The sequence below is a fragment of the Ostrea edulis genome, chromosome 7 (assembly GCF_947568905.1).
Source record: "Ostrea edulis chromosome 7, xbOstEdul1.1, whole genome shotgun sequence".
Classification (NCBI taxonomy): domain Eukaryota; kingdom Metazoa; phylum Mollusca; class Bivalvia; order Ostreida; family Ostreidae; genus Ostrea; species Ostrea edulis.
In genome coordinates this window covers 35,123,507-35,137,132 of record NC_079170.1, presented here as the reverse complement: position 1 = coordinate 35,137,132, position 13,626 = coordinate 35,123,507, and the positions used below count along the sequence as shown (strand labels likewise).

Genomic DNA, 13,626 nt, shown 5'->3' with positions numbered 1-13,626 from the left:
TACTCAGTAATAATGTAAGACAGTACTCTAAATATTGTTTATCTATGTATATACATTTAAACATGATACAGATATTAAAAGATGCAATTCACAAATAAAATAATGTTTAAATAACCAACCACAAACATACTGTGTCAATACACAGGTTATTTGCATATCATCAACACTGTTGTAATTAACATACAGCTGTAATTAACACCTGGCTGTAATTGACATTGTGTTTATAGTTGTAATTAATAGTTTTTGTAGACGTAATTAAGACAGTAATTCACACAAAGCTATGATTAACACTGGGTTGATATGTGTAATTAATAGAGTGTTAAGATGTGTAATTAATGTTGTGGTTGTAGATATTGGATTTTCTTCACTTCAGCAGTGAACAACGCAGCGACAAAGAGGTTGTCTTTGATGTCCACATATAAACCCCATGGAGAGCGTAAATCACTGATCTGAATGTAATGGAGGGACTGTCCGTCCTGATCTAGGATGTGGATACAGCCAATGTAATGGTCTGCTGTCAAAATGTGATTCTGGTTGTCTGTGGCGATGCCACGTGATTTTTGTGGTATTAGAGGGATGATCAGTATATCTATATCCGTGTGGAGCAAATGATTTCTTGGTATTAAAGGAATGACCAGCGTATCTAAATCGGAGTTTTCCTGACTGATTGACCACCACTCTTTTGCTACAGCTTTATTGTTAGCTACATAGACATCCAGGTTCATGTTCTCACTGATGCATTTGGTGTAACCACCAGATGAATAGAGAGGACGACCCTGATCATCAAACTGAATGGTTTGTATCTCTTTGGAGCCAGAGTAACGCACATCTTTAGTTTGTTTCCTATCATCACTGGTCATGGTAATCAGGAGATCATCAGAGGCGGTACTGCAGACATTGAGAGGTATCCACCCCTGAAGTGTGATCCCGGTCTGTATCTGTTTATTCTTCACTAGGTTTACAGTTTTATTTTTATCGTCAGTATCAACAAGATCTCCGTTCCTTGTCATTGCTATATTCCTTGGAGTGCTACCTGACTCGGTATGTATGTGTGCTGTAGTTTGTGGTTAAGGAGCTTCCTTATTTTGTTCTCAACAGATCATCACTGATACAGCTAACACTGTATAATCGTGTACAATTGTCATACCAATTTTTTTTTTTTTATATATGGTGCCTGTGAGTTGTAGTTCAGCGGTTTGACTGAAGGAGACGATAAAGCTTCTAGTGTATTAATTGTGCCGTCATATTCTTCTGTGTTAATGGATAATGATAGCAGATAACCAAACCTTTCACGCAGCTGGTCGGTGTTTATTTTCTGAAGAGAGAAATTTGGTAATGTAACTCGGACTTTTGGAGGCAATATTCTGAACTCGTTATTCCTAGATTTGTAGGCAGAGATTAAAGATATCATTATATTCTGATATTGCCTTCAGATTTAAAGCGATTTGTTTTAGTTTAGTAATACTGTGCATGATTTTATCTGTGTTTTTATTTAAGGCAGCCATATGGTTTTTTCATCTCCGCAATATCAGATTTCCGTTGGTTGACAATAGCGATGATCTCCCGGTGCCAGATTTCGCCATGTTGGTCGGCAGCTGTTGTCAGATTACCGCAATTTGTTTCTAACTTGGCTTTCTCAGTTTGAATATCAGAGACCATTTCTTCATGATGGGGATAAATTCTGTTCTCTAGTTCTTCTAAATCTGTTTGTAAAGCTTGATTTTTAGAGCTGGGGTTTTCCATAAAATGTATCATCTATGTATGTTTGCAACACATGTATAAATACGTTTATAGATTTACTGTAGTTTTAATGCTAGATGTATTTTGTTTGTTGTTTTGTCATTTTCTGTTATTATTAGCCATATTATGTAAACCTGTTCATTTGTCCTGAAGAAGGGATCCCGAAAATTTAACAATCTGGTTGTTCGTGTCATTTTAGTGTATAAGTTTTTGTATTTGATTTTGTATGGACGTTGTGGATCCGACATTTCTAGGTATTAGCATATTGTTGTTACATTGCATCTAATTCCATTTAACCTGTTTTAAATGTACAGGTGACATGTGCAAATCCACATTCAACATTTGGTCTCTTTAAAAAAAAAGCAATATGCATTAACATGACATGAAAGGTGTAGCATTAACAATATTTTTAAAAAAGACATCAGAGATAAGAAAAATTCATTTCATTTCAACAAATTATGATTCGGATATTCATACCTTGTTTTTCATGGCAGTCTCAATAATTCCAGGGAATAAATATAAAATCTTTATTCTGAATGAATCTACGAGCAATCTTATTGTTTCCACCATCTTCTTGCCTTTGGTGAGAGCCTTAATGCCATTGCATATATCATTGTCCCTAGCAAGTCTGTAAACAAAAGAACCTGTCACTTGCTCCCTGAGGATGACCAACATCAAATATGTATAAAATCCCTAACCAGACACCAAGATGATGGAGACAGTTATTCAAATCGGGAAAAACATAGAATTAGCTTTCAAAGATAATTATAAATTTCAATCATGATTTAGTATATTTGTTGTATTTTCAAAATTCTGCACATGAGTACTCTGTGCGTTTTGCTTAACTGCTGAAGCCCATGAGACGACCATAGATGATGAGGCATGATAGTGGACTTATTCTTTAAGTTCTTGATTGGATCGTCAGCTCCGACTCTAAAACATAGAGGTCAAATTTATATGAAACCTATCTGAATATAGAAACAATAACTCATCCAAAATATGTGATTTCCCATCTTCATAAATCTTTTTAGATAGTCTGTTTTTACTTTCGGTAAACTTTAGAGATGACCACTTGTGAGATACTAATAAATATGTACCCGGTACATACATGTATATTAGTATCTCAAAAGTGGTCATCTCTAAAGCTTATAAATAGTAGAAACTGACTATGCAGAACGACTTATGAAGGTGATCAGGGGATCATATTTTTGGATAAATTATTGGTTCTGTATTTTAGTTTTTCCATTGGGTTGAAGGGAGGGGGTTGTGGTGGTACGTACACTGCATCTATGAACACGCTCTCCACATGTTAGTATTTATCGGTGCATTTGCGTAAGCTAATTATAGCCCTGATACGAGAATATGAAGCATGTGTCTACAGGTGCACCGTACACATGTCCATCCATGGGTATATATGTAGGCCTACGAATTGTGTTCACTTTATTGTTTTTATTACCGTGAATCTAGATACAAGTCGATAACTCGAAAGTAAACAAATAATCCAAATTTTGTGGACAGAAACTGAAAGCAGAATCGGTATATTTGAACAAAAGAGATTCAAACTGGTGCTTGTATAAGTGTTCGGAACAAGCATGGATTCATCTATTATCAATTGATATTTATTTGTCATTAATTCTCATGAGAATTTTACTTTATCGGTGAAGTCATATGTCTCACCTATTAATCAATTCAGCCTTTCTTCCCTTTGTGGAGGCACTATTTAACCAGCTTTGTGTTTATCCGCCATGTTGACTTTCTGTAAACTGGATAAAACAAGATCGCCTCCTACGTAATGCGCATGTCAGTGGATTAACTTACATACTATTCTCTATTTCTTTTACACTTTAAGATGATGATTAACGACTGTTTTTCCTTGCAAGAGATTGTCCAAGTAAATTTGATTGAACCATTAATAACTCTTATCTTGAAACAAGTAATTGTTTGTAGACAAACACCATTCAAATGTCATGATAATTTCCTGGTATATCATGCTATGTATGGGTTTTACCAGCCGCTGAGTACATCCCGCAACTCTTTAATATGAAAGGTGAAGATAACGAACAGTGATCAATCTCATAACTCCTATAAGCAATTCGAAGTAGATAGTTCGGCAAACACGGACCCCTGGGCACACCAGAGGTGGGATCAAGTGCATAGGAGGAGTAAGCATCGCCTGTCATATATACATTTTGATCAAATGGTGTCGATTAATGGTAAGTAAATTGTTTCACTAAATCCTTTAAATGTTCCAAAACTATAACAAAATTTTCGTTTGAGGGCAACATACTCTTGATACTGTATTCATGCGCATATTTCTCGGGTGACCTAGTACTATTTGTCTTTGTCCATCATCGTTCAACATTCCGTGTGTTAACAATTAAACATTTATATCTTCCTCGTGGTTCTGACTCTAGGGTGCGTAAAAAACCCCATATGGCATTAATAGAACATGCATTAGTATTTCATCAGTATATACATTTCTGGGATATTTTTGTTTTAAGAACATACATTCTTTTATGCCGATTTTGAAAGTCGGAATTTAGCATAGATATGTTCGTTATCATCACCTTTCATTGAACTATTCCTGACAAAGCAATACAATTGGCTTCTATGATAGTAAGAGATGTATAATAAGGTATAATAAAATGTATGAGAAAGAAATATGTATTCCAAGAAGATGTGTGTGCGACGATACTCCAGTAAGACAAACAGACAGACAGAGTGATAGCAATGCGTCCCATATCACCTCCAGGAGTCACCAAAAAAATTCTGAGAATAAAGAAAAACATATTTCAATAAATCAATGCAGAAACGGACCAATTTAATTATTCCTTTTATATCAGACACATTTGGATATAGCCCTGTGTAACACATGGTGTCTCTGTAGAACTTCTGTACATTTACTACAAAAACTGTATACATATCACTAAAATGATGATCTGGTTCTTCATGTCGTTAGTTATTTTAGTGTTTTGTGTAATTTTTTGTATAACTTATATATATATATATATATATATATATATAGTTCAACTCTATTATTGACAATTTTCCCAGGTCAAAGCAGAATTTTCTTGCTGCGTGCTTTTCCGTTCGGATGTTCGGGCGTATTAAGCGACATACTCCTTGCGATGTTTATTGATACCTTATTCGTCAAACAACCGATATTAACGATATCATAATATGATGTAATTTATTTTTGTTCCTTCATAATTCAATTTTAGTTAGTTTTTATATGTTTTACGAAAAATATAACCATTTGAATTCAAAAATATAATTACAACAGATTGTTAACTTTGTACATTTTTACCTCTCACGGTTGATCTAGATTCCTACTTGTTCAAGATTTATTCATACGATATCGACAAGGCCCTGCTGCTTAGTTTCGTATAATGTAAATCATTCGCAAATGAAAATATCTTTTTTTAGAAATTGATTTGACTAATATTGTATATATCAGTGTGTGTATTCACTCTTACCGTCGAGGAATCCTTTCTTTGAATTTGACATATTTGAGGAAGTGGAGAGGCCTTGGTGATATTTACTTGTGTTATTGTCTAGGTCATTATTCTCTTCATACGATGTATAGTTATATATTTCGTCACTGCATTTCAAGACTGAATCTCCAGTCTTCAGCGAATCATTGCTCTTTGACGTATTACAGCTACAATTCCTTTTAAAGCAGGTTTTATACCTTTGTGTGTCCCTTGGAGTAACACATAGTTCTAGATAACTCTCCTTGTAAACTTTTAATTCGATATAGCAGGCAGGATTATTGTTACAGTCATCAATCGTCCTCAGAATACTACTATCTGTATAAAAGAGAACATATTTTTATAAGTAGAGAATCAAAAACTAGTAGGTTTAATTTAGAATTAACTAACTTCTATTTGGCAACTTAGTAATTAACCATAGAGACTACAGTAAAGCTGTCCAATCAATCACATTACAGTTGTTTCAGTGCTTTACTATGCGGTAGCGGTAGCTTAGTAGATATAGTGCTAGCTTCTCAATCGTAAAGTTCCGGATTCAATTCTCGATCCCTTGGTAGTCTAACCTACGAAGATCCGAGTAACGGTAGGCGTTGGGACGATAAAGAATCCTCACATCTACGGTCGTTTAAAGCTAATGATCTCTTTGTCAGTTCTAAAATTTCAAATGGGTCGTAAAAGAATAAACAAGCAAAATGTGTAACATACCTTGAATCCCTTTATTGTCCAACACGTGTTCCAGAATCTTGATGACATTTCCTAAATATCTGACGTTTAGAAAATAAAAACATGGATTAGATATAACTTTAAAAAGACAATATAAACAGTCGGTTGTGTGTACTATTAGCAGTTTCAATCAAATCTTGCATATATTCAATTTGTTTCCGAATGTATTCACCTATGACAATTTATAGATTGTATGTACATAGATTAACGTCCCTCTCAAGAATATTTCACTCATATGGAGACGTCACCCTTGTCGGTGAAGGGCTGCGAAATTTAGGCATATGCTCAATGCGTGTGGTCATTTAACAAAGAGGGATATTTATCGTGCCACACCTGCGGTAACACAGGACCTCAGTTTTTGCGGCCTCATCCGAAGGATTACCCAATGTAGTCGCCTCTTACGACAAGCAAGGGTACTGAGGACCTATTTTAACCCGGATCTCCACGGGAATCACCTATGACGAAGAAACAGATAAAATAATGTCCACAGCACTCTATAAAATAACAACTGCAAATACGAAAACAGGTAGTTATAAGATTATGTATAATTAACTAAGGACATTTAAAAAGTATACTTTGAGCATTATTTCAGAATAAAGCATCCACTGTATTAATCATTCGTCTTGCGTAAATATTTTTTTCAGGATAAACTTCCTTCAATTGACACAAAAATATTGATAGAATAAACGATAGCGACAAAATAATGGTTTACAATAACAAAAAAGTCCAATGTGTACGATAGATTGGATTTTTTCAATAATGCTTGCATATTGTTTGTATTGCGTGTACATCGCCTGTATATTGTGTTTATGTCGCTCAACGCCTTCCATACGCATGGGATTATTCTGAGTATGGGCAGCTTTTATTAGAGGCATGCCACTGACAAATAATTTGATGCTTAAGGATTTTCAACGGTGTCACTGAAACTCGGCATTTCGCAAGGTTTTTAGTCGTTATAGCGATCTAATTCACAAAGTACTGTATAGCAACTTAATATCGCGGTCGGAAAAAATCGCATTTTTTCATTTAGCAACAAATAGCGATCGGTCTAATTCGCGGAAAAACAAATCTTAATATCCTTCAATTCATTTCTTATCAATATGATAGATTAATTCACTGAATGTTACATTCGCGGAAATTTTGTTTCAGCGAATATAGCGAAAATCAACTCCGCGATTTCATTTCCTGCTATACAGTACTACCTTTCAAAAGGTTGAACCAATTGTTAGGCCGTTCTATTTGTACTAAGTTTGGCTACGGATTCTTCCATTCGTTTGCTTAATATATAGGGCTCACGGCGGGTGTGACCTGTCAACAGGGGGGTTGTTGCTTCCTCTACGCAGCTTATCTCACTTCTAGTATGTCAAGAGGACCGTGTTTCCCCTACTCTTGCTTTGTATTCTCTACAATGAATTATGAAATTTATCACTGTCTGTTATCTTTGCTTTTTCATCACATGGTCATTCAAATGGATTTTCATCTGCTCTTTTTTTAAAAGGCATTAAAATGAGGTATGCCAATATAAGAGAAATAATGTCAAAAAGATCGATGCTTTTTATTCTACGGCAATGTGTAAACTTTGCAACCATATGTACTATATGTTTTCCCTGTCACAAAAATACCTCAAACAGACCAATTAACAAATACCCACATCCTTAGTACATAGTTTAACATTTTGGGGATATACTGTAGTTACTTAAGCAATGAATTATTATTATTTGAAAGATGTAGTCTCATAACTGCAACGGTGAGTGCATACAAGTTGAAAAACGCGCGTTTTTCAACTTGTATACACACACCGTTGCAGTTATGAGACTACATCTTTCAAAAAAAAAAATAATTCATTGCTTATATTTACATTTTTGAAACCTTTTTACGTGTGCGCTTTTTATATTATATAATAAATGTCCAGCCTAATTCTTTTGTTTGGTAAGTAGCGATTAATGGATCAGGCATGAAAAGCAAAAATAGTGATGTCATAACGTAAAAGAAAAGAGTACGTAATGCTGCAAAAATATAGTAGTCCAATTCTTGAATTGATTCTCCTTCAGAGCAGCTACTTTTTTGCAAGGAGCAAGGGTTCGGGGCTTGCTGGACCCAGCGACAAATCTCTGCTTAATCCTTTATTTTTCCTGATTTACACAGCTAAATCATTTCTTTTGACTTCAGAAATCCTAGTATTGTTTTATTTTTGCCTAATATAATAAAGCTAGTTTGATACAATGAATACAATCTGTCTTACCTATATCTAGTTTGAACGCTACAAGTACCTTGTTTGATTTTTGCAAATCTGTGGACAACATTTTATCATGCTTTGACTTGTGGATCAATCTTTAGAGGATATAAAACCTTGATCATTGCTATTATCACCTTTCTCCATTATGCTTATCTTCTGATACAAGCCTATAAACCCACTTTACTTGCTATACTCAAGCTCATGATAGAAATATTGTTATAGTAACACCTCACATTTATGGAACTTACATTTTCCCGTTCACTATGTTAGGAACCATTTCTCTATCAAATGGATTTACGCAACTGTTTGTCCAGACCACTGGTACAGTTATGGTACCTAAAACAGAAATCATGATAAAGTTATAAATAATAGAATACGCACATTATGTAGCCCCATTATATGTTTGGAACACATCATCATGGTATACATGCACTATGTACAATATACATACAATACACACGCAGAAACATCGACGACAACAACAATCTTTACATATGGTATGCGTGGATATTATGAAAATTGTTACGCGATTCATATAGGTCAATTGTGCATAATGAATGTTGATAATTGATCTACCATATTTTACAATATTTTGAAACAAAACACTTTAACTTGTTGAGTGTGGTTTTTATACAAAATAATACAAAATGTAAATCTAAACATCCCTCATTATCCATGGAAGTATCGAAATAATTTCCAAATATTCCTGTTGTAAAAATTAACATGTAAGGAGTTGGGGGTACCACAATTATTGCATTTCTGTCCGAATGTTCACATACACGAGTACAAAGGCCATGATGTTTAACTGTATGTGTAATTAGTCGTTTCGAGATTTTTTTTAAATTTCCTCAAGTGACTTAATGTAAAAAGTGAAATTAACACACACTAATCAATTTCATAATACATTTCATGATCTTTTTAAAATGATCCGTGACGCAGTCATGGTTTGAGGAGGTCTCGAACACACAACCTGACAATCATAAATAGAACTCTCCGATCACTCAGTCAGCTTGACGGATTAGCTGTATAAATAGATCAGGGATCGGTTCTGGTTTCTGTATACTCAAATACATTCTCCAGGAAATATTTCATATTTCACAACTGTGATCCGAAATGATTTAACGGTGAATATTGCGACTGCTATGTGCCTAAACAAATGGTTATTCATGCTATGAAAGATGATCCACTTTTTCTTCGCAATACGCACCAAAGAAATTGCAGGACCGACGTAGCAGTTAAATGTTTTGGTAGATTTATCTGAAAGACGACTTTGTTAGATACATGAGAATCACCTCAGTTGATATAAGATGTGACCACTAAATACTTAGTACACCTCTAAAACTGTGGGGAGGACGATCGCTATATGCGCACCGCAGTGTGCGGATTTTCTTTCTTCTTAGAAACCTGATGGGCGAACCATGGCATAGCAATATCAACTGGATGGTACTTTTATAAGCATCCAAGACCATTGATTGTTTTTGACATTACGTCAAAGTGCAAAATGTTATGACCACATTTGGGGTATTACGAATTACGTGTGTACGTAACTGCAGTCACAAAATGATAGACTATGGGCTAATGAAGGTAATGGAGGACCCCCAAGAGATTTTTGCTGGTAGTTGCCATGGATTTTGGTTAAAGCTGATTTTAAATATTTCATATGATGACCATAAGAAATGTTGTGTTTTTGCATTCAGACATTCTAGAATACTCTATTATACAGCTGTATATAATTCTAAAGTTTTAAAAAAGAATTTGAGTACATATTTTGAAACGATAAACTACACTTGTAAGCACTGTTCATAACTGTATTGTAAAATTCTAGGTTTAAGAAGAAGGCCCATTTTCAGACGTTGATAATTTTATGCCCAAATACTCCATAGGCTATGTACTTTCTATTATACTACATGTATCATATATATTTTTTGTGATATGAAGTAGCAAAGTTGGCATGCTTTGCAAGTGCAAGATTTAACGATGCGTCTTGGATCTATGTCTGATGACGTTTTCTCAATTCTTATGCAGAAAAAATATTTCTTTATACCTCATTAATTAAACTGCTTTTGAATTTTTCAAAAGGTATTGACACACACACACACACACACACACACACACACACACACACACACATCTTTTTCAATAACATTATAGAAATATCATGATTAAACACTATTTACAAATAACATGTATTTAAATCAATAGTAGTCATGAAAACCCTTGTTGAACGTTAGAGTAGCTAAATGTGACTTAATTACAATGCATACGGGTATTCTAATGTACACTTTTTTATGGTATGAAACCTGGATATTTCCGGGATTTTTTTCCCCAAACTCATACTTCCTATTGTATGCGTTTCGAATTAAAGTATAGTCTTCGTTTACCAAAACATTGAGTAATCCTGTTTAAAAACGCCCTTCAATACTCCGCGGTATATATGTATGGAATGAGCTACCATTAAATATAAAATTATCAATGTCTCTTACTGCTTTTAGAAGAAATGTGGAAATATTTATAATTAGCCGTCGTTATTTTTAATACATGCTCTTATATAATACGTGTGTATGTGAAAATATATGCATACATTTTCGTACCCCCCCCCCCATCTTTTATTTCCTCGTGCACTACATATAACTTTTCTATATCATGAATATGGCCTCCATACTTGTCTTAAATATCACTTTGTTATACATTGTATATAATCACGGAAGCTATCTCTATTTGCTTATCTTTGATTGTACGTATCGATATGTGTATATTGTTTGTATTTCAGAATGCCCCGGAGAAGAATGAAAGGTGAAGATAAGGAACAGTGATCAACCTCAAAATAATGGTTTGTTTTAATAGCGCTACTTTCCCTACATAAAGCATTATTATCACTATATTTTTTCATTGTTCAAATTTTCATCAACGAAGTTTGAATAGAAGAATGTCTTACAAGATTTTATGGTCTCCGTAAAAAATATCAATGTATATCATTTCAAGATGTGAATATTTAAAACCTTTTTTTCAATCGCAAATAGCTATACATACATGTAGCTTTCTGAATAAGACATTTTAAAAAGAATGGAACAGATTGAACATTCTCATCTCCAAAACACAATAGAATCTGTTCTGGTAAATCTGACAAAACTCACTTCCGTTTTAATAAGTTTTTCCTACGATGAATAGTAAGTAATACGAAAATGTGACTGACATATTTTGAAAGAGAGGGCTTTTTGGGTCTAAAATATGGTTTTGTTATTCGCCATGCTCTGGGAAATCAAAGGCAAACTCAAAGTCGCAGAATTTTGGACAAGCATCGCGTAAATCCAGACACCAGTGGTATAACATGTAAAATATTTCTCACTTATCTTAAAAGCTTGAAGATGAAGGTTTCGGATAATTAAAACCCTTTTCCTTCTTAATTATCAGTGAATTATCATTTTTAATTTCCTATTCTCTTGTAGAATATCAGTTAAGCAATGCACTGTTTACATCAACCGCGTTAAATATTTCCCGCGTTTAATGCATTGCCTAAAGTCGTGTTGTAAGACGTTATGGGTCTTCGCTCGTCTGAACGATCACACCGTAAACATATTATTTGTTGGTAGAAAATTATTATTTTTGTCGTATTACAAACACTATCACATGAGAGTAGTTCATATAACAAGCGATAATTTTACAGTCGACCATACGTCACTATCGTTTTAGATAAAAAACACCATATGAAATTGTAAAAAAAAAAAATTCGAATGATAATGACCACATGAATTGATAAAAGGGTGCCTATGCTTTTTTTATATCATATCTGTACTACACAAAAAGTAACACACAACTTAATCTATGATGTGTCGGGCATAATGTAATCTTAGTATCAAATGGGTGTGATGCGGACATTTTTCCGGAATGTCGGATTTTATAATTTGACTATGTGCACAGGGAAGGCGATTGATAAAAAGACCTCTTTCTGATTAATTGAAGTACATGTATTTCGTTTAACACACGAACATATCACTCATCGTCTTGTATGCGCATATATCAAAATATTGACAAATGTAAGTAGCATTTTGAAGTTTTGGTTAACAATTAGCGATCCGGGTAAATTTGGAGTGTATTATTCTACGATGTGACGTTCTTTGCGGTATTTCGTTTGTATATTTAAAGAAAGGGTGTTGGCCCTAAATAATTTCGAAAGGTAAAAGTGTTTCGTCGTCTACTTTATTTTTCTTGATTTTACTAGGCCAAATTCATATGCTAAGCGTACCTTCTCCTTAATTACAAATGTAGTGCTTTTAAAAAATACACAAGGTTTTTACTTGAACAGTTACATATCTAGCATCTTATACATTCGTACTTACCGATAATTGTTAAACATATCCACACTTCCACAAATAAAGCCATTGTGTCACACACGAAATATATCAAACTGAATTTTATGCTTTCATCTGCTTTCAGTTTTGCGGAGTTGTCGTGTTCGTTTGATAAATTTTAATCTTCCTCTTGTTGACTGGATGTGTTTCTGTAAGATGTACAAGTGTATGCGGATGTATATCAACACTGCTAATTTATTTATAGAATGGAAAAGTCAGAGTATGTCAAAGTTTGATATGCCGGATATGATTTTATTTTATTTTCATTTACTCCAGCTTTTTGAAGGTATTCAATGTATAATGAAAGGATAATGGACAATTTTAAAAAAAGTCTTTAGACCTCTTTGTTTGATCTCAAATGATGAGTTGTAATTAATTTCGAAATATCTTATATTTTTCCTTCTTCTTCAAAATAGGTGTTGTACTTCAGGAAGAGGGGAAGCGTATTTGTTGGAAGATGGATAAAGAAGATTTGGAGTATGCACTAGACTTCTTTAAACCCTGCTTTTTATCAGGTACACAATAATTATCAACAATGCCAAATGGATATGATTAACATTCATTTAAGTAACTGGCACTGCACTCTGAAAAAAATACATCCCATGATTACCCAATGTAGAATAATTTTTTTAATAGCAACTGACATACATTTATGGAAAATATATGTTTCAATGAATAGGTTTTTATGACATTGTGGAAAAAAAATTAAAAGCAATACCTTTGATCTATAATCTAGAAATTTGATCACATGGTATACTAAAGTAAATGGCAAAATTATTTTCAGGTAACATAAATTAGAACAAAGGAAATGCGCCTTCACAGTAGACAACTTACAACCTTTCCACAAGTAATCAGGACTGCTGCCATTCAACCAATGTACAAATATACATTTACCAGTCCTGTTGCAAAGACACTTATTTCATCCTCTTTCAAGGGCCATGTTATACAGGAGTTTAACTACTTGTCCTGCATCACAAGCTTTAAAAGACTTCGCAATCTGGCTGCAGATGGAACTGCATGGTTTGAAACCTTCATAGGAATTCTGAGAAGCATGGAGACCTTTAACCCAGATAATGACAAGATTTCC

At 34.1% G+C, this 13,626-nt stretch overlaps 1 protein-coding gene across 7 annotated transcripts in view; it reads right to left on the bottom strand.

Annotated features, from left to right (window-relative positions):
• The window catches only part of LOC125655728 (uncharacterized), a 48,404-nt gene extending 35,668 nt beyond the window's left edge, over positions 1-12,736 (bottom strand). Inside the window, exons 1-7 of one of the 7 annotated variants that reach the window (XM_056144139.1) lie at positions 12,528-12,714; positions 8,439-8,526; positions 5,937-5,995; positions 5,432-5,549; positions 2,587-2,673; positions 2,218-2,368; positions 26-2,089 (exon numbers count right to left, since the gene is read on the bottom strand). In XM_056144139.1, the coding sequence (XP_056000114.1) occupies positions 2,033-2,089; positions 2,218-2,368; positions 2,587-2,673; positions 5,432-5,549; positions 5,937-5,995; positions 8,439-8,526; positions 12,528-12,570 (603 nt within the window). In that variant the 5' untranslated portion in view covers positions 12,571-12,714 and the 3' untranslated portion in view covers positions 26-2,032. Of the gene's footprint in view, positions 1-25; positions 2,775-3,417; positions 4,510-5,216; positions 5,550-5,936; positions 5,996-8,438; positions 8,527-12,527 lie in introns of those variants that run through there. The other 6 variants (XM_056144135.1, XM_056144140.1, XR_008796885.1 and 3 more) reach the window with 6 other exon arrangements.
• Between the last annotated feature and the right edge of the window lie 890 nt (positions 12,737-13,626).